This window comes from Eretmochelys imbricata, chromosome 10, assembly GCF_965152235.1.
Source record: "Eretmochelys imbricata isolate rEreImb1 chromosome 10, rEreImb1.hap1, whole genome shotgun sequence".
In the NCBI taxonomy this organism is placed as follows: Eukaryota; Metazoa; Chordata; order Testudines; family Cheloniidae; genus Eretmochelys; species Eretmochelys imbricata.
The window spans coordinates 7189716-7211271 of NC_135581.1; the positions used below are offsets into that span (position 1 = coordinate 7189716).

Below are 21556 nucleotides of genomic sequence, written 5' to 3' on the forward strand. Positions count from 1 at the left end.
TGCTCAGACAGTGAGGAGCAGATGGGAGGAGGGAAATCTCATTGCCTTAAGCAATTCCCTCTAGCTCTTCCTTTCAGAGCAACTCTAAAGATGGCTATCCCAGACAGGGGCCGCACAGAGCCAGGCTCAGCACTATGGCTATAGCCAGGAGCACTGGACAGCTCAGCACCGTACCCCACCCAATGAGGTCACTGAGGCTTCAGCGGTGCATCTCAAGGACAGTTGAATTCGGGCTCTGGCTCTGATGGGAGCGGTCCCTCATCTGAGAATGCCCTGCCGTGCAACCCCAGGAGTTCAGACCATCTCTGCTGCCCAGGGCTGAGGTGGCTGCAGTGAGGTACAGGCTGCTTCATATGCCCCTAATGGTCTACAACGCTGCATGGAGACCCGGCTTGCATGGATGGGGCAGTTATCAGCGGTGCCCCGAGATGGGTGCACGAGGGTCCTATGCTCAACGCAGCGACTTTGGAGAGAGGACAGTGGGAGCTGGAATCAAGATGCCGAAGAGTATGCCACTACCTTAGATGCTGCTGCAGGAGGTGAATTATTTCAAGTTAGAGGGGGGAAAGGGGCCACATCTCAGTGTCCCACATGGCTAACAACTGGCCTAACAGAGGTACAATCACTAATGGGTCCCGAAAGCAGCCGCCTCCCCCACCGCCCCAACTCGCCCCCTCTTTTAGCTCAGTTTTGATCAGCCTTGTTTTACTTTGCAAGCAAAGCAGCCCCAGCCTCTCACTGTAAGTGCATCCTCCACTCCTCCCGTGCCCAAGGCCAACTGGTTCTGCAAAGAAAATACTGACAAACCTGTCAGAGTTACGGAGTGCTTGACCCTCGGAATTTGGTTTCCTGCATCCAATCACCGAGCTTAGAGGCTAGCAAGACTCTAAGGCGGTGGGGCAAGAGAGACGTCCAACAGCGCATCGGGGCACCTTTTCAGCTGGCCTGGGGAGTTCCCAGAGGCCTGGAAGCGTCATCACAGCCTAGGGTCAATCAGAGGAAGGTTAGTGACTCCTTTCCCTTCTCCGTGATTGCACAGGATAGCCTTCCCATGCATGAAGCTCTCAGCAAGGGCTTCTTTCACCATCGCAGGTGGACCCTGTGGAATCAGCTGCTGTCAGGAGTGTTCCTAGAGACCTTCTCCCTAAGCCTCGGGATTTCGATACGCTGCCCGTGACTTGAAGGTTTAATCGACGGGGCGGGACAGAGGAGAGAAGAGACTGGATTCACCTACTATTTAGTGTTAATTCAGCTGCCTATTCCCACCCCACCCCTCCCGTGGCAGGCTGGAGACTGCTGAGCTCAGGTTTTAGCACCTCCGAAGTGCTTCCTGCGGAGAGAGGCGGGATCCCCACAAGGCTCAAAAACAGACACTACAGAATGGCAGGAACGCATGCCCTTGGCTGAGCAGTATGCACTGGTTAGGTTCTTGTAGGCAGAACCCCGGGTCACTGTGATAGCAACCTGTCGAGTCCCGAGGATCAAGAGACTCCAGCCACGTCTACACTACAACTGCAACAGCAGCATGGCTACTGTGCACTAGCTAGGTGGCTGCAATGCCGTAGTGCAGACACACACAAGGGCGAGGGCAGGGGCTGGCCCCTTTGCTGTAGTAACCCCACCTCCCCATGCCGAAGACGACAGCGGCTTTAATGAGCCTGGCCGCAGCTGGAAAGCCAGGGTGACTGGTTTTCAATAAGCTGCCTATACCTAGTAATTAACCACTCAGTGAGAGGAAACAGCCCTGCAACTCCCACTGCTTCACTGAAGGGTGAGGGGAAGGAAAGTAGTCCCAAGACCTGGAATAGAGGAAAAGGGGGGCATTCAGATTCCCCCACTCAATGCAGTTTTGTGCATGGGTTTCAAAGCTGATTAGCAGCCAGAGAGCAAGGAGGAGCAGCTTTGATTTTTGAAAGAGGGTTGGGCCAGTAAATGTTTAGTGGCCCAGAGCTCAAGCACTTCCCAATTCCCTTAACCTGTCACACCAAGCCCTTCCGACTCATCCAAGCAGCTGTCGTGGATGGAATACAGACGCCTGGAGTCAGGAAGTTCCCTGGCTGGATGCTTAAGCCTGCTGCAAGGCAAAGTGCTCCAGGTAAATTAGTGGGCTGAGCCCAGATTCCTCCTCCCTGCCACCCTCTTCTCGCTCATGAACTGCTGGAGAGCCAGTCACCCCTGGGTACGCGCTGCAAGGGACCCCAGAACGCTAAGCAAGTGCCTGGTCCCCCAACAAGGATCTCTGCCTCCTACCCACAGGAGAGTCCTGCACAAGGAGCTAGTCCAAGCGCTGCAGGCTTGGGCTGACTTGCAATGGGATAAATATGCTCCATCTGGGATCACCTCTGCAAAGCTCCCAGCTTCTAGCGGCAAGCGGCCAGAGCCAGACGGGAACCCCAAAGTGCACAGCCAAGCTAGTACAGCCGAAGTATGGTAAAGCATTCCATTCTTGGGGGGGGTGGGTCACCGCCCTGGCCCTTTGTCGCAGCGTCCTGCTCTCAAGCAAGATCAAGCAAGTCTGGTAGGTTTCACCTCCTGCCTCCCTGGGAGTTTGATACAAGGTGCGTTGGCTGGTGACGCAATAGAAGCACGTGTAGCACAGCTGTAGGCATGTGTGTTTTGGGAACAGTGACTGGTACAGCCATTTCGTTACCGTAAATACCCAGAACGGCGTAGCAAGATCCCACGCTCGTTCCAGCCAGGCTGGGGGACCACAGCATTGCACAGGAATTGGAACGAGTCCACTCCGCTGACAGAGACGCGTCAGACTGGCAGGCTGCTGGTCCCGAGAGGGCATAACGCTGGTCAGGAGCAGGGATGCAGCAACATCTCAGCACTGCCTCAGTCACACCTTCTGCCCACGGGGGAGGCCAGGGTCACCTTGCACTGGAAGAGCCAGAGTTAAGCAAAGCGTATAATGCCTACCTGACAGCCAGGCTCTAACCCGCACCAGCCATCACTCCCAGGAGTCAGTCATGCATGAGTGGGTGCCCCACATGGCAGACTGGGAAACACAGGCAGGTTCCTAGAACAGCTGCGAGCTCGGTCAGCAGCTTGGTACAATTCAGGAGGTTGCACGTAGCGTCAGATTCACAGATTGTAATGCCAGAAAGGACCAGCATGGTCATCTCGGCTCACCTCCGGTATAACGCAAGCCACAGAACTTCCCCAAAATAATTCCTAGAGCAGATCTGAGAAAAGACATCCTATCTTGATTCTAAAAATGGTCAGTGATGGAGAATCCACCACGACCCTTGCTGAGTTGCTCCGAAGAATGAATTACTCACTGTTAAAATTTTACATCTTCTTTCTAGTTTGAACGTGTCTAGCTTCAACTTCCAGCTATTGGAGCAGGTTAGACTTTTCTCTGCTAGATGGAAGAGCCCATTATTAAATATTTGTTCCCCATGTAGATACTTATAGACAAATCAAATCACCCTTTAAACCTTCTCTTTGTTAAACTAAATAGATTGAGCTCCTTGAGTCTGTCACTATAAGGCATGCTTTTCTAGTCCTTGCATCATTTTTCATGGCTCTTTTCTGAACCCTCTCCAATTTATCAACATCCTTCATTAATTGTTGACACCAGATCTGGACACGGTATTCCAACAGTGGTCGCACCCGTGCCAAATAGAGATAAAATAACCGTTCTACCCTACTCGCAATTCCTCAGTTTATGGATCCAAGGATTGCATTAGCCCTTTTCACCAGTGTCACATAGAGTCTGTGTTCATTTGATTATCCACCAAGACCCCCAAGTCTTTTGCAGAGTCACTGCTTCCCAGAAAAAACAATGAGGAGTCCTTGTAACACCTTAGAGACTAACAAATTTATTTGGGCAGAAGCTTTCATGGGCTAGAACCCACTTAATCAGATGCATGGAATTTTTCACTCCATGCATCTGATGAAGCGGGTTCTAGCCCATGAAAGCTTATGCCCAAATAAATTTGTTAGTCTCTATGGTGCCACAAGGACTCCTCGTTGTTTTTGCTGATACAAATTAACACGGCTACCACTCTGAAACCTGCTTCCCAGGAGAGATTCCCCCACCATCCTGTAAGCATGGCCTGCATTCTTTGATGTATAACTTTGGCCATATTAAAATGCATATTATTTGCTTGCACTCAGCTTACCAAACGATCCAGATTGCTCTGTTTCAGTTTCTTGTCCTCTTCGTTTACCACTCCCCCAATTTTTGGGTGATTTGGGAACTTGAGTGATGATTTTATGTTGTTTTCTTCCAGGTCATTGATAAAGGTGTTAAACACAGTAGGACCAAGCAAGCCCCAATGCCTGCAGGACCCGACTAGAAACACAACCACTTGATCACTCCCCATTTACAGTTACATTGACACCTACCAGTTATCTAGTTTTTAAATCCACTTAACATGTGCCATGTTAATTTTATATCATTCTTTAATCAAAATGTCATGTGATACCAAGTCAAATGCCTTACAGAACTCTAAGTATATTACAGCAACATTATTGCCTTTATCAACCAAACGTGATTCCTTTTTTACAAGTTTGGTTGACAGGAGCCATTTCCTATCAATCCACATTATTAATAAAAGGCGGGTAACTAATTCCAATCAGAGACCCATATCAACCACTCCTTTATCTTGCCCAGGATCCATGTCAAACTGCCAAGCCTAGAATTATCCAGATCATCCTGTTTACCCTTTTTAAATATTGGCACAAAATTATCTTTCTTCCATTCTCCTGGAACTTCCCGTTTTCCAAAAACTTATTAAAAACAAAACCCAAAATTAACAGTCCAATGAGCTCCTCAGCCAGTTCTTTTAAAACTCTTGGATGAAAGGTATCTGGACCTGGTGATTTAAATATGTCTAACTTTAGTAGCTGCTGTTTAACATCCTCCAGAGGTACTAACAGCACCAAAAGGAAAGTGTTATATGGTACAACCACATTTGTCCCCCAACCCCGCCCTAGTACAGAACAGAAATATTTATTGAACACTTCTGCCTTTTCTGCACTATTGCTGATTCTACCATTTCCATCTAGTAATTGACCAATACCTTTGTTAGGATTCTTTTTGTTGCTAGCATACTTTAACAACTCCTCTTTACCATCCTTATCTCTGCTGGCCATAGATTTCTTCTCGTGTCGCTTTGTAGAAAATTCATAAGGAAAGCAATTTCTAGCTTCTGATTTCTATTTGTTACTATCAGCTTCCCCTTTCTTCTATGATCCGTGATCAGTTCCTCTTATCTATCAAGACAGGGTTTAATATACAACTTCCCTATGTTGGATGCAATATTGTAATTTAGGAAATTGTCATCTCTAATATTTGGAAATATTAAGTAACCCACACCTTCACACTAAGCTTTATGGTCAGGAAGGTGTGGAAAAGCCAGACCTGAAAAGCAGGCTGCAAAGTTTTAAACAGAAACAGCCCTTCTCAAAGGGAACCAGCCAGCCACTAGCCTGAATAGATGCAGCTCTCTGCAGCATTTTGCAAGCATCTCTGCAACGCGGAAGAGACCAGGCCCCATGAAAAGCCAGGCTGTGGGCTCCAAGAACAGCAGGCACCATAATTAAACTTCTCTTTCCTCCTCTCAGTCTCTCCCCTCCATCAGGAAGGCAGCAATAAATTAGTGCAACCCCTGCAATGCCATCTACATAAATCACCAGCAGTCACCCACTGGTGCCACAACACAGGGCCAGACTTAGCCCCGCTGGATGGGTTTCTGGACGGGATGCAGTTGCCAGAGGCCCCAAGCAGAAGGGTGTTTGAGGAGTTGCTCAGCTAGGGGAAGAAGCTGTTAGGAAAAGGCTTATGTTGTTCATTTTACAGTGTCTGAGCAAGGCAAATTCACAACAGACCTGCCATGGCTTTAAAAGTCTTGTTCTTGGAGGAACATTTTAAATGCAAGGCTACCTGGCAACTGGATTTGCCACACGGGCACATGCTCTCCAGGATGGGGAGTATGGAGAGGTTTTAACCAACTGGTGCAGAAATCCGAAGATAAAAGCCAAAACACGCAGGCTTCATTAGGGATTTTGCAGCTCAAGTGTAGGCTTGTCAGAGGGAGCTGCAAAATAAATAAAGTCCTGGACCGTTTCTATTTAAATTCCAATGAGAGTTCTGGACACAAGTATTCCCCCCTCCATCCACCCTACTACTGCACGAAGCGAGTGCAAGAAAACTCGAAAGTGAAACCCACCAGTCTATTGTCAGTATACCAGCCAAACAAGATGTCAAAAGACATTCTGCTTAAGTCAATCTCTTTCAGTGCCGTTTTAAAAGGTGCTTTAGTAACAGATAAGGCAGCATAGGAAAGACTAGCTCAGTTTGACAGGTTTCAGAGTAGCAGCCATGTTAGTCTGTATTCACAAAAAGAACAGGAGTACTTGTGGCACCTTAGAGACTAACCAATTTATTTGAGCAGTTTGATAGTGTTCCTTCTCTAAAGGCATTTCCTCACTTGTTTATCTGACCTCATTTCCGGGGCTCAATTCACAGCATCCAAATGCCTAACCACACAGGAAAATACAATTGGCAGAAAACAATTTACAGAGAAGCTAATGCAAGCAGTGGATTTTTTTTTTTTTTTTATGCCCAACAGTTTGCATAATCTACTATCTGGCATTTTATCACTTATCAAGAAATCCTCTGCTGTGATAAACTCAGGGAGTCAGTGAATGGAGAATTTGCTATACTGCAAGTGTGTCAAACGCTTAAGTATTATGCATTTGACATCATCTGTATCTTTTACAGAGAGAAGCCTGTAAAGCTAGTAATTTATAAAGGCTTAGGCAATGTACTTGTGTTATGTGCTAATTCGATATACACCATCTCACTTTCAGTCTCTCTAACAGGACAGCACCAGATGCAAGGTGACTGCCCCTCTGCTCAAACTCGTTATCGTAAGCCTCATTATAAAAATCTGCCTATGCGCTCGTTAAGATCCTGCTGACTCCTACATGAATCTTGGCTGGAGCTGCGAGCAGTGCACCAGCGTTAACCAAAAGCTACGTTTCAGTTGGAAGCTTACAAAAAATTCCCCCCCAATAAAGACCCTGCACGTTAGCAGGAGACATGATCTCTTCAAGGGAGACTGCTCGCTCCACAAAGGCGGCCTTACAGTAAGGGGATGCTTGGAGTGGATGCTTCCAGACTACCACAGCTGGAAGTCCTATAGACGCCACAACAGCTATTAGAGGTTGCCGATGGGAGGAGTTTAATGAGTCCCACGCTGGCAGTTAGCCTATCTGCACTCAGGATCACCGAAGAGCCTTCTGTAGCAGGAACTGGTGAGCTCCCTGCACAGACAGGAAACTACTAATGCCCTAGTTGGGAAGGTGACATTACAGGGAAAAGGCTGCTAGGGTTCCAGGACCAGAATTGAAGCCATGTGACAGGAATAAAAATCCTGAAGTAATTTGATCCTCAAAAGGCAGCAATCCCATAGCAGCACCTAAAGGAGCATTTGCGGTCTGAACTCGACAGCATTCTGTCCAGCCACTAGGATGAACGTTAGAGAACCTTTGGCACCTACTTTCCAATGCAGCCAGGGACAGTAACTAGGGCCACAAGGATTTCGCTCAGCAGTGCCCTCGAGCAGTGCCCTCCATCCACAGAGCTGGTACAGAATCAGTGCAGGCTTCCCACAGGAGCGTACTGGCATAACACCACACCAGGAACCCCAATGGCAAGAGATACATACTTGTGCCGGGGCGCAAGCGAAGCGCTCGTTAAAAGTGACACAATCAGGGAGATTGCCTTATGCTCTCATTATAAACGAGGTGGATTGCTTTGCTTTTCAGCCGCCATGCTGGCTACTAGTTGCACTTCCCCCAGTTTGGTTGAATGTTGCTTCCAGATTCTCGTGCGCATCCCCTGCTTTGTTTAGAACTTTGGCTCCGTCGTTCCAGCGTTTTAAGTCTTAGGTTTCTTTTGTAAAGTTTGGTCAAAATCAAGGTCCCTCAGATACACAGGAGAATGGAGTGGGGACTACAATGAGCAAGAGCTATTCGAGGCCAGTTAAGAGCAAATCTGGTATATAATAGCTTCTCCACAGGAGACTGCAGTTTCTTTCTGCACACATCTAGAGAGCAGTGAGCCAACAGTCAGCTGTCACTTGACCATCTGCACAGCTCTATTCCACCGGACCATGGACGCTGGCAACAATTGTGCTGGAGCAGGAGGGTTGCGGACTCCCTCCAAAGCCAGGCCGAGCACATCAGAGAGAAGACCGTTGCATAACGAAAGCTTTCCATAGGCTACTGCCGCACAACAACACACACACACACCACGCTTTTCACACCTTAAAACCAAAACACATTGAGAGTCTCATTTACTTTTGCACGTCACCCAGCTTAAGTAGGTAAAACAGACGGGTCGGTTTCACTTTTACTGCTATATGCAGTTCCAGCGGCTCATCTGAAAGCCCAGGGCCAGGGCATACAGAAACACAAAACACTTTTCATGGTAATTGTGTCTGGGGAAAGTTTCCGTGTTCAGTATTCTCTTTTGTCAAGGGCAGGCACACACGCATCCTGCCAGTACTGTAATGTCTGGGGGGAGAGTGAAGAGTTAACAACAGCAATGCCTAAAAAAAGACCCACTCAGTACTATAGCTAAGCAGTAATACAGGGAATTTAAAGCTTTTAACATTCCTGGGGTAGATCCTTTGAATTCACCATGCACAAGTGCCCCACAGATCCGTGTACACGAAGAGGTGAGCTATTAGCTCTCCTCCCTTCCCCCCAGGGTCAACATTACCCACAGCAGTGCTCATTTGCATCACGCTGTGGTTTGCGCAGCTACTGTTCTACATTTCACAGCAACCCTGGAGCCAGTTGTAGGAGTTTAAAGACAAGCTCAAAACAGTGTGAGAGCCGCCTGCCACGCTGCTGCTAATTCTCCAGAGCTGTGTGAAGTGCTGAAACCACACCCCCAGAGCGGCCCTTTTTTTTACTGCGAGGGTTTGCACTAGCTTCCCCCCCCCTGCATTCACCCACCATTTCATTTTTCCTCGGGCAGCTTCAGTGGCAGCAGCTCAAGAGCGAGCCTCCCTATACCCTGGGTAAGTTGAGCCATAGTGGGTACGACCACCAGCGCCCTTTCTACACTGGCACGGACAGCGGAGAAGTTAAGTTACATGCTACCGTAGAGAAAACCTGCACTCAAATATAGGGGGTTCTGACAGATAACCAGGATGCCTAGGGACCACCTCAGATCAGGACTATTCAGCAAGTGCCAAGTATTCTTGCTGGACCAAGCCAGCGACACCTGCTTTCAACAATAATATTTATCCACTGAAGCTGAATTAGCAGTAAGATGCCAGCCAGTGAGCTGAGCTTCCCAGACAAGCCCAGGTGTGATCTCCAGTAACAGGGTACAATAGGCATACGATACCCAGAAGAGCTGGGAAAAAAGATGTCATTCCTCCTCCCTCCCCCACCAGTCAGGGTTATGAGGGGTTAACACCAGACCTGTGACAAGGGCCAGTGTTTGCCATTCCACTAGTTACTGCTAGTGAGCCATTTGGAGCACCTGACGTAGGTTTAGCCCTCAGCTACAGGACAGCCGTGGTGTGTCAACAGATCAGGAGGCAGCCAGACATGAGGGCATCCATCAAAGGTCTGCTTCTGTCCTCACAAGCAGGCTTGGACAGGTCACTAACAGGTACCGCTGACTGAGGCAACTGAAGTCTAACCTCCCTGTGCCGATGGACACAGCTGCATTGTTCACTTGGCTTCACAAGGCTAAGAAGTCCTCCAGAACCTCTATCTACACCACTGCAGTCCCAGAAGGAGAGCCGTCCTCTGTAAACCGCCCCTGGAGAAGGGAAATGCCCTTGTGCACTGGAACGACAGGCTTCCTTAATTGCCCACGGCAGCTCTATACAAGGTTCAGATGGATATCCAGATTCACTGGAATTTAGCAGCCTCCTGACAACACCTCAAGCCACTGGGGGTAGAAACCAGCCTTGCCCAGGCCCCAATAGGAAGAGGCTGATTTAACCTATCTCTGTCTCCACGTACGGTTGGAGAGTCATCCATAGGACCCCCATAGAGGGCTTTCTCTCCGAGTGCTGAAGTCACTGCTGCACAGCCTTGGGCAGAACACTTAGCCCTAGTGCCTTCAATCCTTGGATGCCAGCGATGAAGCGTTGATCCAGACACCCATTCCCCAACCGCGACCGAGGGAGACTTCGTTGCCCCTCTCTGCAGAAAGAGCTTAACAGTCATCCAGGGAAAGGACTGTGTGTTTAGTAACTGACAGAAGCCATACTGTACCATTGTCTGTTGTCAGTAGATATCCCCACACTGTTGATCTGAACTTGTCTACAGAGAATCCTACAGATCACAGCCTATTTTGAGGCAAAGTTGTCTGGCCACGAAGGTGTAAATTTTCACAGCAGCGTGCAGGGCTTCAGCTGCACAAGATTTTGCTAAATCAGTGGTTTTCAATCTTTTCATTTGTGAACCCCTAAAAATTTTCAAATGGAGGCATGGACCCCTTTGGAAACCTTAGGCAGTCTGCAGACCTCCCAGGGATCCACAGACCACAGGCTGAAAGTCAGTGTGCTAGAGAATTAAAGTCACATGGCCGAGGCAGCACACCCCAACTACAGTTTGCTCCTTTCACATGCAACAGCCACCAGAGTTTATTCAGCAGGCAAATTAAGGAGCTAGACAATCTATGGCCTCTCCAACAAGCACTGGGATGCAATTAGCTTGCCCAGTTCCAACCCTTCACTGGAACCCTGCTGGAAGATGTAGAACAGGGGCTGGCAACCTTCGGCACGTGGCCCGTCAGGGTAATCCGCTGGCGGGCCGCGAGACATTTTGTTTACGTTGGACCGTCGGCAGGCACAGCCCCCCGAAGCTCCCAGTGGCCGCAGTTCGCCATTCCCGGCCACTGGGAGCTGCGCCTGCGGACTGTCCAACGTAAACAAAATGTCCTGTGGCCCGCCAGCGGATTACCCTGGCGGGCCGAAGGTTGCCAACCCCTGATGTAGAACAAGCCCTTGGAGGAGTCTGTGGCGGGGCGGCTGCCGCTTTCTACAGCGGAGTTGCTGTGGGAGGAGGGGAATCCGGAACCCAGGTCTCCTAGGGAGCCAGTCCAAGTGAAAACCAGGCCCCTGCATTTCAGCATACGCAGCTCGTTGCTTTCGCAGACCCAGGAGGAACAGATGGTTTTGGAACCAAATCGGCCAATTAAACAGCAACAAGTCACCAGGACCAGATGGGATTCACCCGACAGTTCTGAAGGCACTCAAATATGAAATTGAAGAACTGTGGTATGTAACCTATTGCTTAAATCGGCCTCTGTACCAGATAACTGCAGGACAGCAAACGTAATGCAGATTTAAGAAAAGAAAAAAAAAAGGCAATTACAAGCCAGTAAACCTATTGGTACTAAGAAATTGACTGAAACTATAATAAAGGACAGAATTATCAGACGTAAGATAACCACAATTTGTTGGACAAGAGTCAAGAGTTTTTGTAAAGGGAAATCATGCCTCACCAATCTATTAGAATTCTTTGATGGGGTCAAACATGTGGACAAGGGTGATCCAGTGGATATGATGTACTTGGACTTTCAGAAAGCCTTTGACAAGGTCCTCCACCAAAGGCTCTTAAACAAAAAGTAAGCAGTCATGGGATATGAGTGAAGGCCCCCTTATGGATCAGTAACTGGTTAAAAGATAGGAAAAAAGGGTTGGAATAAATGGTCAGTTTTCACAGTGGAGAGAGGTAAATAGCTGCATCCCCCAAGGAACTGAACTGGGACCAGTGGTGGTCAACAAATTCATAAATGATCTGGAAAGAGGCGTAGACAGTGAGGTGGTAACATTTGCAGATGATAACTATCTTGAGTAATTTTGTAAGTCCAAAGCTGACTGCTAGGAGTTACGAAAGGGCTCTCTCAAAACTGGGCAACAAAATGGCAGACGAAATTGACTGTTGCTAATTGCAAAGTAATACACATGGGATTATTTTTTTCCAAAACTATACATACAAAATGATGGGGTCCAAGTCAGCTGTTACCACACAAGAAAGATCTTTGAGTCATGGTGGAGAGTTCTCTGAAAACGTCTGCTCAGTATGCAGCGGCAGTCAAAAAAGGGAACGGGATGTTCGGAACCATTAAGAAAGGGACAGACAAACTAGTACATAAAATGCCACTGTATAAATCCACGGGACACTGATGCTTTGAATACTGCAGGCAGGCCTGGTCGCCCCCTCACAACTGGAAAAGGTACAGAGAAGGGCAACAAAAACGATCAGGGGGATGGAACAGCTTCCATAGGAGGAGAGACTGAAGAGCCTGGGACCATTCAGCTTGGAACAGACACAACTGTGGGGAGGAGCGGGGAAGGGGCTGAGATAGAGGTCTATAAAATCATGACTGGGGTGGAGAAAGCAAACAGGGAAGCATTATCTTCCCCTTCACATAACACGGGAAGCAAGGGTCCCGATTCAATTGATAAGCAGCAGGTTTAAAACAAAAGGGAAGGAAACAGACAGTGCAGCCTGTTAGTTAGGATCCTGCTTCCGCCAGTGGCTCTGAGCTAGCAGGTGCTGACCCTCCCGGACCGAGCTCTTGCTCCCGTGGAGAAGTGGGCTTGGAGATCGGGAGAAAGGGGAACGGGAAGCCACTCACTTTGTCTAAGTTATCCACTGCCACTGGTTCAGTCTTACCCAACTGAGGCTATTCCTTGCTGGGTACAATCCACCCAGCCGATGCTAAAGCGGCTCTAGCCAGCCCCGTCAGAAGCAATAGCTTCAGATACAGGCTACATGACCTGGCAACGCTGGCTTTCCTCAGGCAGTGAAGAGAGGCACTTCTACGCTGCTATCATAACCAGGATGGAGCGAGAGGAAAAGGCACGGTTACTGTGCATCACCCCACAGGGGTGCACGGCACAGAACAGAGACGGTCCCTGCCCCAAGGCGCCTACCATCCCGATGGCTATTTGCATGCCAGTCGGGCAACTGCCACCAGTACACGTATGGTTAACGTGGACCAGCCCAAGTACAACTCCTGAGGAAGGGAACGTTTTATTCCCCCATCAAGTAAGGAACAACTCAGGCCAGGCCAGAGGAGTTTCTACAGAGCTAAACTCTACCTGTACAAGCATCTGTGCTCCTAGGTCAGTTTTGTACAACTGGGGCATGGGATGGGGGAGGGAGATGCCAGGGCAGCAGATTGGTGCCAACACACACACACACACACACACAGAGTCTGTTGTGCCTGTCAACTAAGCTCTCCGCTGCGGGGACAAACAGAGCCATCTTCTGGGCTGCGTGGCCAGTGACATCGCAGCTGGGCCGGCATTCAGACCTGGTGAACAATGGAAAAAAATGCCAGCTTTGTGCTAGGACGCTGAATAAAGGGAGCCCCTCCCGGGTGCGCACACAGCACCTGGCTCTTCGATTTCCTCCCCCCCACCCGGTGCAGAGCGGCCACATGGACACAGCCACCAGCAGCGACGCCGGGAGGAGATTCTACAGCCAGGACAGGGCCAGCTCTGCACCTCGCCCTGTCCGGCACGTCCGACCGATTTCCGACAAACGCCCCCTCGCATTCCTGCGGAGCGGAGCCCGGAGAACAGGGCCTCAAAACCCCTGGGACAAATTGATTCCTGGCCTGCAGCCAGCGAGCCCTCTGAAGTCTCCCCACACAGCTAGCAACAAAGGACGCTCTCTGCCAGGCCTCGCAGAACTTGCCAGCTCCCCTCTCCTCCGAGTGCCTTTGGCTACGTGGAGCAGATTGGTTAAGGATGCCCTGGATACAATGGGGCAGCTCCTCCCGCCCACCACGGCACAAGACAGACGCTCGATTCAGGGGCAGCCAGTTGGCCTTTCCCAGCTCCGAGGCTCCTTTCCCAAAGGGTTCCCTATAAGGCTGCGTCCTGATTCCCTGAAAACGCCAGCCCAAGTCACTAGGCTGCTGTCCAGGGCATACTGGTCCATTACTGGGGCTCCCAGACAACAGTAATAAAAACAAACGCAGAGCGGCATCTCGCCGAGATGCGCTGGTAGACCGCATGCAGACACCCCATTTCTAAGCCTGGGGTTTGGGCCCATGTCTTGCCTCTAGAGAGGAGTCTTTTCTCTGCACTGGAGAAAAAAAACAAACCAAAACAGCTTATTTGCTAAGAAGTGTTGTCCGAGCCCGAGCGGGCCTCAGCATTTAACTGATTGCAGTTTAAGCTGGACGTACATGTATTTTTTCAGAGAGAAATCCAGCTCCTAATTGGACATATACTCGTACGTTCCATGCATGGACACATTTATTATTTGTATCAGTGTAGCATTTATGAGACCGCCATGGGTCAGCACCCCACTGTCCTAGGCCCTGTACAAACAGAACAAAAAAACCCCCACAGTTCCTGCCCCAAAGTCCTGCCAATCTATGTAGAACCCAGAGCTCCAGTTCAGTACCTTATCCACCAGATCTTGCTGTCTAATAACTCTGCCCTATTTGATCAGGGGGGAGGGACCCCTACAGCTTCTAGTAGGCCCACTTGGCGGGCTAGGGTCCCCATTCAAGGCTTACATTCCTCACTGATTGTTTGCAGAGGTGGAAGAACAAAAAAGGCAAACACCAGTCAAGGAGCTTTAAACACCAAACACCTGGCACCCCAGACAGCAGCTGGCCCAGTGTGTGTCCACCAGCCGGCCCAGTGTGTGTCCACCAGCCCTGCTCTCCCCAGCCACCTCTGCAATTTGCCATCCTCAACCTGCAGTTTGTGTTCCTTAAATAAACCCCTAGGCTGAAGGTTTGTTGGAGGAGGAGGAGGAGGAGGAAGAAACACACACATCTGCTCCTTCTCCCCAGCCTGCATCACTGCTCAATCCCGACTTGCCATTGGCAAGAGGAAATGAATGGTATCACGGCAGCGCGAAGAGAGCTGGAGGCAAGCGGCGAGGAAGCCTCCAGCAGAGGAGGAGCACAAGCATGAACGCTCTCCCTATTGCAAGCCACCAGCAGGATCCGGGAATGTCAGTTTCCCCGGGGCACCGCTCCATGGTGAGCTATGACACCATGTCTACTAGGAGCGGAGGAGGACTCCCTTCATAACTCACATTCCGTATTTTTTGAAGATTGAGCAAGTTCAGCTGTTTCCTTCCCCACCCTTTGGGAACGAGGAGTTGGATTTATCCTCTACTCGGCCGTCCAACACACACTCACACAGAGTCAGACAGCCCAGCTGCTGCAGAGATCCATTTCGGCACTGGATTTGGCTCTCCATGAAGAGATCCCTGATGCCCAGGACAAGCTATAACCAGGTCATGCTAATGGAGCAGGCTTGTGCTTGAAGTGAGGGGCCGCAGAGAGGCGTTTGGTTTGCCACGCTTGAAGGAGATCCAAGAGCTTTAGCGAAGCTGCCTCTTTGGCTCACAGGGACACTGTTTTACCCCGTCCATTAAAGGCAGAAAGTAGCAGCATGGTGGGAAAGCCACTTCCACCACATTTGTAGGCAGATGCGCTAGCCTAGCAGGAGGAGTGGACAGCATGGCACAGCTCGGGCGAGGCGAGGCAAGGCTCACTGGTATCAGATGCGAGGCTGCCTTTTGGTCACTGCCTCCACATCTGCCCCTACCCACAAACTCGTTTCTAGAACCACTTTGCCAAGCCAAGGCCCATATGCGGCCACTGGGCTATTTATCAGAGGGCCGGTTGCGATGCACTGAGTCGGAAACATCACCCGCCCTGCTAGATGAGGAAAAAGCTATGCTCCTGCTGAGAGCCGGAGGATCAACTCTGAGTCACTGCTCCGCACAGGCAGCTGATTGCAGAGGCTGGAATCTTGGCAAGACCTATTTTCAGCAACACCCATGCAGGGAGAGGGCGGGCGCTCCCACCCGCGCACCCTCTCTGGAGCACAAGCAGCCTTCCCCACCCCAACCTCAAACTTGGCCCATGCAGCCATGACTTCACTTCCCATCCCCAAGGTGTGGTGACTAACCCTTATGGAACAACACCCCTGGGAAGGAGGTAAACACCATCATCCCTGTTTAACAGATGGGGAAACTAGAGGCACAAGCGAGGACCCATGAATGAAGGGATCTGTCAGAGTTAGGAGGTCCCGGGCTCCAGTTCTGTGCTCCAACCACTACCTCCAATGTAGACAGCTGGAGAGGTAGTAGGTTAAGATCTACACCCTCTCCACACATACGCCTTACCCAGATACTGGCTGTCCTCCCACCCACCTCGAGCCACTCTGCTCCATCCCCATCCCCTCCACGCTCACCTGCCAAAAAAGATGGGAACAGAACAGCACACATGTTTTCCAAGTTTTAGATATGTATAAACAACCCACACCCACAAGAAGCCAGGTAGTAGCAAACTCACATGTACAGCAAGAACACACCCATTCGCAGTGGGTTACAATGCTCAAGACACAGCCTAGCCATGCTTCCAGGAGGGCTATGCAGAGTCCTTCAGAGCTACATGCTCTGCAGCCTTCGGCCCTGGGCGGGCACAGAAGGAAAGCAGTTAATCCAGGCCTTAAGCTTGGTTGCAATCATGGCTGCGAGATTTTGCAGAGACAAGAAAAGTAACTGAAAGTTCTGTGCCATAAGCCTGACTTTTCACTCTCCTCTGGACAATGCAGTCAGCCAGGGGCCGAGCCCCAGGACATCCGCTGGGAAGCTCACGCTACTCGAAGCTATTTCATGGGACAAGAAACCACGCTGTCCCAACCAACACAACAGGCTTTCAGCCAGAGATTCCAGTTTTCAAAGCTGCAGATGAGCTACTGTGTCGAGATCAGCTGCCATACTGATCCTGGAACCGCAGTGGGCTGGGCTGAAATACAGCCCAAGCGTAGAATGGTCCCAACACCTTCCCAAGCCCGTAAGGAATGCTTCTATCTGCGCCAAGGCTGGATCACCGCCCCCCAGGTCCCAGCTGCTTGGCCGGCAAGGTATTTTGAGACACCATATGAAATGCTTAGTTAGCACCTACCAAGGGGAACAGAGCAGACCAAGCCAGCGTCCACAATTAGCCAAAGAGTTTGAATGAGACCAACACAACCCCGGAGCCATGTGCAGCAGCCATATCAGGCCCGTGTGTAGCTGGACGGTGGCCCACGAGCTACAGCAAGTTTGCCCCCCAGCTGGCAGGAGGCGACCTTACCTTCTGCCCTTCTCCAGAGAGTCCCACGAGAGAGAGGCCCAGAAAGGATACATTTTCACAGCTCCCGATTTGGTGCCAACGGCCATAATTCGCAGCTTGGGGTCGTAGGCCAGAGAGCTCGGCTGGTTGGGGAACCCATGTTCCACAGTCTAGGAGGAAGACGAAGAAACGGGACAGCGTCACACGCCACGGAGTTCAGCGGTGCGAGACTGACTCGCTATGAGCCCGTGGAGACGGTGGCAGCTCAGGGCCCATCCCAAAGCCTTCGCCCGGAGCTGCCTCCACGGGCTTGGACAGCGCGCGCACAAAAGACATTCCGTGGCATCCCTATTTACGGGGCCCACGAGGATCTCGCAATTTACGTGCCACCCTTCCCTGCAATGCTGGGGAGAAGGGGGAGGGCCTCATGCTCACTTGCTGCTCGGAGACCGACTCCCCCTTGAGCACCTGCCTGAAAGTCTTTTTACTAGGGTATGGCAGCGGCGCCAGGCAGTTCTGTTGCCCCATTGCCCCGGTGGGCTGGGCAAGGGCCACATGGGCTACAGCCTCACCTAACATTCCGAGCCCTTGGCCAAGCCTGAGCCGTGGCATTGTCTGAAAACGGCCAGATGTCGCCTTCCCCACTCCTCAGAGAGGGACCTGTGCTGTGACGACCCCTACAGGGCTCAGCCAAGGATCAGGGCCCACTGGGCTTGACAGGGTCCAGAACGTGGGAAGCAGGCCTTGCCCCAGACACGGACTGGCAGGACCATGACAGGGAGACAGTAGGTCCAATCTCCCCACAGCTTGTAACCTGCAGCCAAATTTAAGAGCCACGGCTCAAGACTCCTTGCAGCTACCGAGTCCCGGGACGTCCCTGGTGGGGAGGGGGGGGTGCTAATCACTGTGCGTCCCACTGACTTCATCGAAGCCTTTTGAACGGCCTGCATGCGCCGTAACCGGGAGGCAGCGCCGGATTCGCCGCGGCTCCGGCCCCAGCCTGATCTTTGCAGCGGGGATTCCCAGCACTGGATAGACAGCACCACTCCTTAGACAGCTGGCAGTCTTCTATTGCTGGCCACAGCTTCCTTTCAGGAAGGTTAATAGGAGTCAACGCAGCCCACACAGTGCAGGTGCAGCCTCCCTTCGCGTCGCTCCCACCCCAGCGGCCTCCTGGAAGGCCATGGTTTTAGGAGAAGTGGAAGGGAGGAAGAAGAGAAAAGACTAATCAGGCTTGGCTGGAAGAGCCGCCTGGAGCAACCGCTTCCTCCCACCTCCCCTGAGCAGTCCCAGCAGCGCTCCATCCAAGGACTGGGTTTTTGTTTTTTTCAGGACCAACATGCAAGCATCCGAATTCCAGCTATATCTCTCAAGTGTCAGGGTCAATCTGAGCACAGTACAGGAAGAGAATGAATCTTAGATCTCACTCAGCAAACACTCCCCGCTTCCCCTCACAGCCGCTTGGCAATCTGTGTGCAGCTCTGAACGCGACCACCCAGGGAATATAATCCTTACCCACAGAATGAAGTCCCCTGCAGCCAAGCAGAGGTGGGCAGTGGGATATGGGCCTTCTACTAGGTACCCGCAACCAGAGCTAGGGGACAGCCCAGCATAAGGGCTGGCTAAAGGGAGGACTCCTCTTAGCAACTGGATCTAGATTATTGGATGAACTTCAGTCACCTGCCAACTCAGAGAAACAGAGGATGTTTTTGCATCAAAAGTGTTCATAACGGACAAGTTATCCAGGAAGCGATGTCAGCAAGAGACCCTATTACAGGCGCAGCATACAGACCGGTTACTTCCTCCTACCCCAAGTGAAGGAAGCTCATTCTGCCTCCAGCACCCCTTTCCCTAATGCTCACGGGCAGGACCCATCTCACCAAGCAGGGGCATTTAATACTTGGCATTTCCAAGGCACCTCACACAGAAGGCTCTCCCCAGTGCTTCGCAACTGTCTCTAGGACTAAGGCCATGCCTATACGTACAGTGACACTGCAGCCAGCTATGCCACTGCGGTGCGTCTGGTGAAGACGCTCTATGCCGATGGGAGAGAGCTCTCCTGTGGGCATAAAAAACCCACCTTCGCAAGTGGCAGACGCTGTCCCACCGACATGGTGCCATGCACACGAACGCTTATGTCGGTGGAACTTACATCGCTCGGGGGTGGTGGCATAGTCACACCCCTGAGTGACATACGTTTTGCTGACATAGTTTGTAGCGTAGACATAGCCATATCACCACCATATGGCCTGTAGGATCTTCCCAACTGCACCTTCCACACACAGACTCAACTCTTGCGTCCACTTAGCAGATCTTAACCGCCTGCTTCCTCGTGGAACATCTGTCACCCACAGCAGCCAAGTGCCCCTTTTAAAGCAAAAGTATTTTCTCCAACAGTACGTAGCGGGGAGTTAGATGAGGACCAGACTAGAGGATGCTCTTGTACAAAAGAAAGGCCAGAAACGTTTTTTTTGGTAAACTTACAGTCCAAAGACAACTAAATTTTTAAATACACGATCAGATTATAACAAGGCAGCTTGAGAGGTAGTGGGAGAAGTTTACCAGAAACCTGTCAGAGGATGGCTTGGCAAAAACCCTTGAGAAATCAGTGATCCGCCCCATCTTAAACACACCACTTGTTATGAAGACCATGCACTGCACAGACACCAGCTGCAGCACAAGCAACTAGGTTCCCTGAAATCTCAGCCCCACATGGTTACTCTGCAAAGTAGCAACACAGAACAGACTCGGGATCTCGTCATGGTAAGAACGAATCGTAAAACCGCTGATTTGCTAGTGGCTGCTGGGCCTATTCTGGTATTTAGAGACCCACAGATCTCCTTACGTGCAGGATATTCTGAAACAGCACCACACACAAGGTTAGTGGAAAGACTGAAATGCCATGGGAACAACTTAATGCTCTAGCCCGATGAAGGCCAGGTTTGGGGACTGGGTCTGTATGCCAGCAGGGGCTTCACACCCTGGACAAAGGGATACCTTGTCACCTTGCTCTTGAGGATGCACTGGACGTGATATCGCCAAAATTCTCCTGGGAACAGGGCTGGGGCCAGCGCTAAAGTTTGCCACGTTCTCAAGTGGAGAGTTCCAGTGAACAGCAGTCAGGCAAAGGCGATCCAGGGAGTAGGACACATGTGCCCTCTCTCCCACCCTAAAAGATAGCAATCAGATAGCTTCGAAAGACTTGGGTGCCAATGTTACTCCTCCTGTGGGACACGTGTACAGCTAGCCTGTCATCACCAAGCCAGACAGCTCTAGGCTCCCTGCTGTCAAGCCACCCAGATTTCTTAAGCTAAGTAGGGCAGGGCCTGGTGACTGCTTGGATGACACCAAGGAAAACAGATTCTGCAGCATCGGCTATTAACATGGTTTCTGCTGCTAGTGCTCAGAGTCAGTACTGCACCCACTGTCCCTAGTGCTGGCCTACGCTGAAGACACAGTCCATGGGAGGAAGAAGGGGACAGGAGTTGTATCCTCTGCAAGCCAGAGGAGTCACAGAGTATGAAGCAAGGGTTTGGAATGCAGGCTCCTTGGAGCTAGACTAGAGCCAGCAGACCCGCCATTCAGCCCCAGGGCACTGTACAAACCACACTCCCTCTGCACCTTCCATCCAAGGGTCTCTAGTGCTTTGCAGCTATCAGTTCGCCCCCAGCCCCTCTGGGATGTGGGTCTCCATTCTGTAAATGAGGATACACCAAAGATGGGCTAAGTGACTTGCCAAAGGTCTCAAAGCGAGTAAGTGGCTGAGCCAGGACAGTCTTTGCTTTAACTACTCAACTGTTTTGCCAGAAGAGGAGCTCAAACACATGGGCTGGAGGTAGCCAGTGTAGGACACCAACGAGCTACTCATAAGTAGCGAGTGACATTTACAGCCCTCAACACCCTTTCTCACAGGGGAAGCGTCACCCACCATCTAGGTCGGGAACAGCGACGTGCCCAAGGTCATAGGTCAGCATGAGTGCAAGGAATTCAACCCAGCTCTCCCAAGTCCCTTGCACAAGGAAATAATTCATTGTTCCCAACAAGACATGGCACAGTCACAAGGGGTGAATGGAAGGGAAACATTCACAATTCTCCTACATCAAGGGCTATGGGATCCCCTGAGCCCACACAGGACAGAAAGGATTTGGTATCACCACTGAAATAAAATGGGTATGCAGTTCCCTCTGTAACCAGAGGCTTCACCTCCAACTCCCTTGGAGGGGAATGGCGCACAGTGGTTAGGCCCCAGAAGACCCAGGTTCAATTCCTTGCTCTGCTACAGACTTCCTGTACAACCTTGGGCAAGTCACTTAGCCTGTGCACCACCTATAAAATGACTTCCACTAGTACTGAACAGGTTTCAGAGGAGCAGCCGTGTTAGTCTGTATCCACAAAAAGAAAAGGAGGACTTGTGGCACCTTAGAGACTAACAAACAAAGCTTATGCTCAAATAAA

At 50.7% G+C, this 21556-nt stretch overlaps 1 protein-coding gene across 1 annotated transcript in view; it reads right to left on the bottom strand.

Moving 5' to 3' along the window:
- Positions 1 to 21556, bottom strand: part of LLGL1 (LLGL scribble cell polarity complex component 1) — a 72987-nt gene that overhangs the window by 40542 nt on the left and 10889 nt on the right. The window contains exon 2 of the mRNA XM_077827687.1: positions 17174 to 17271. Within this exon, the coding sequence (XP_077683813.1) occupies positions 17174 to 17271 (98 nt within the window). The remainder of the gene's footprint in view (positions 1 to 17173; positions 17272 to 21556) is intronic.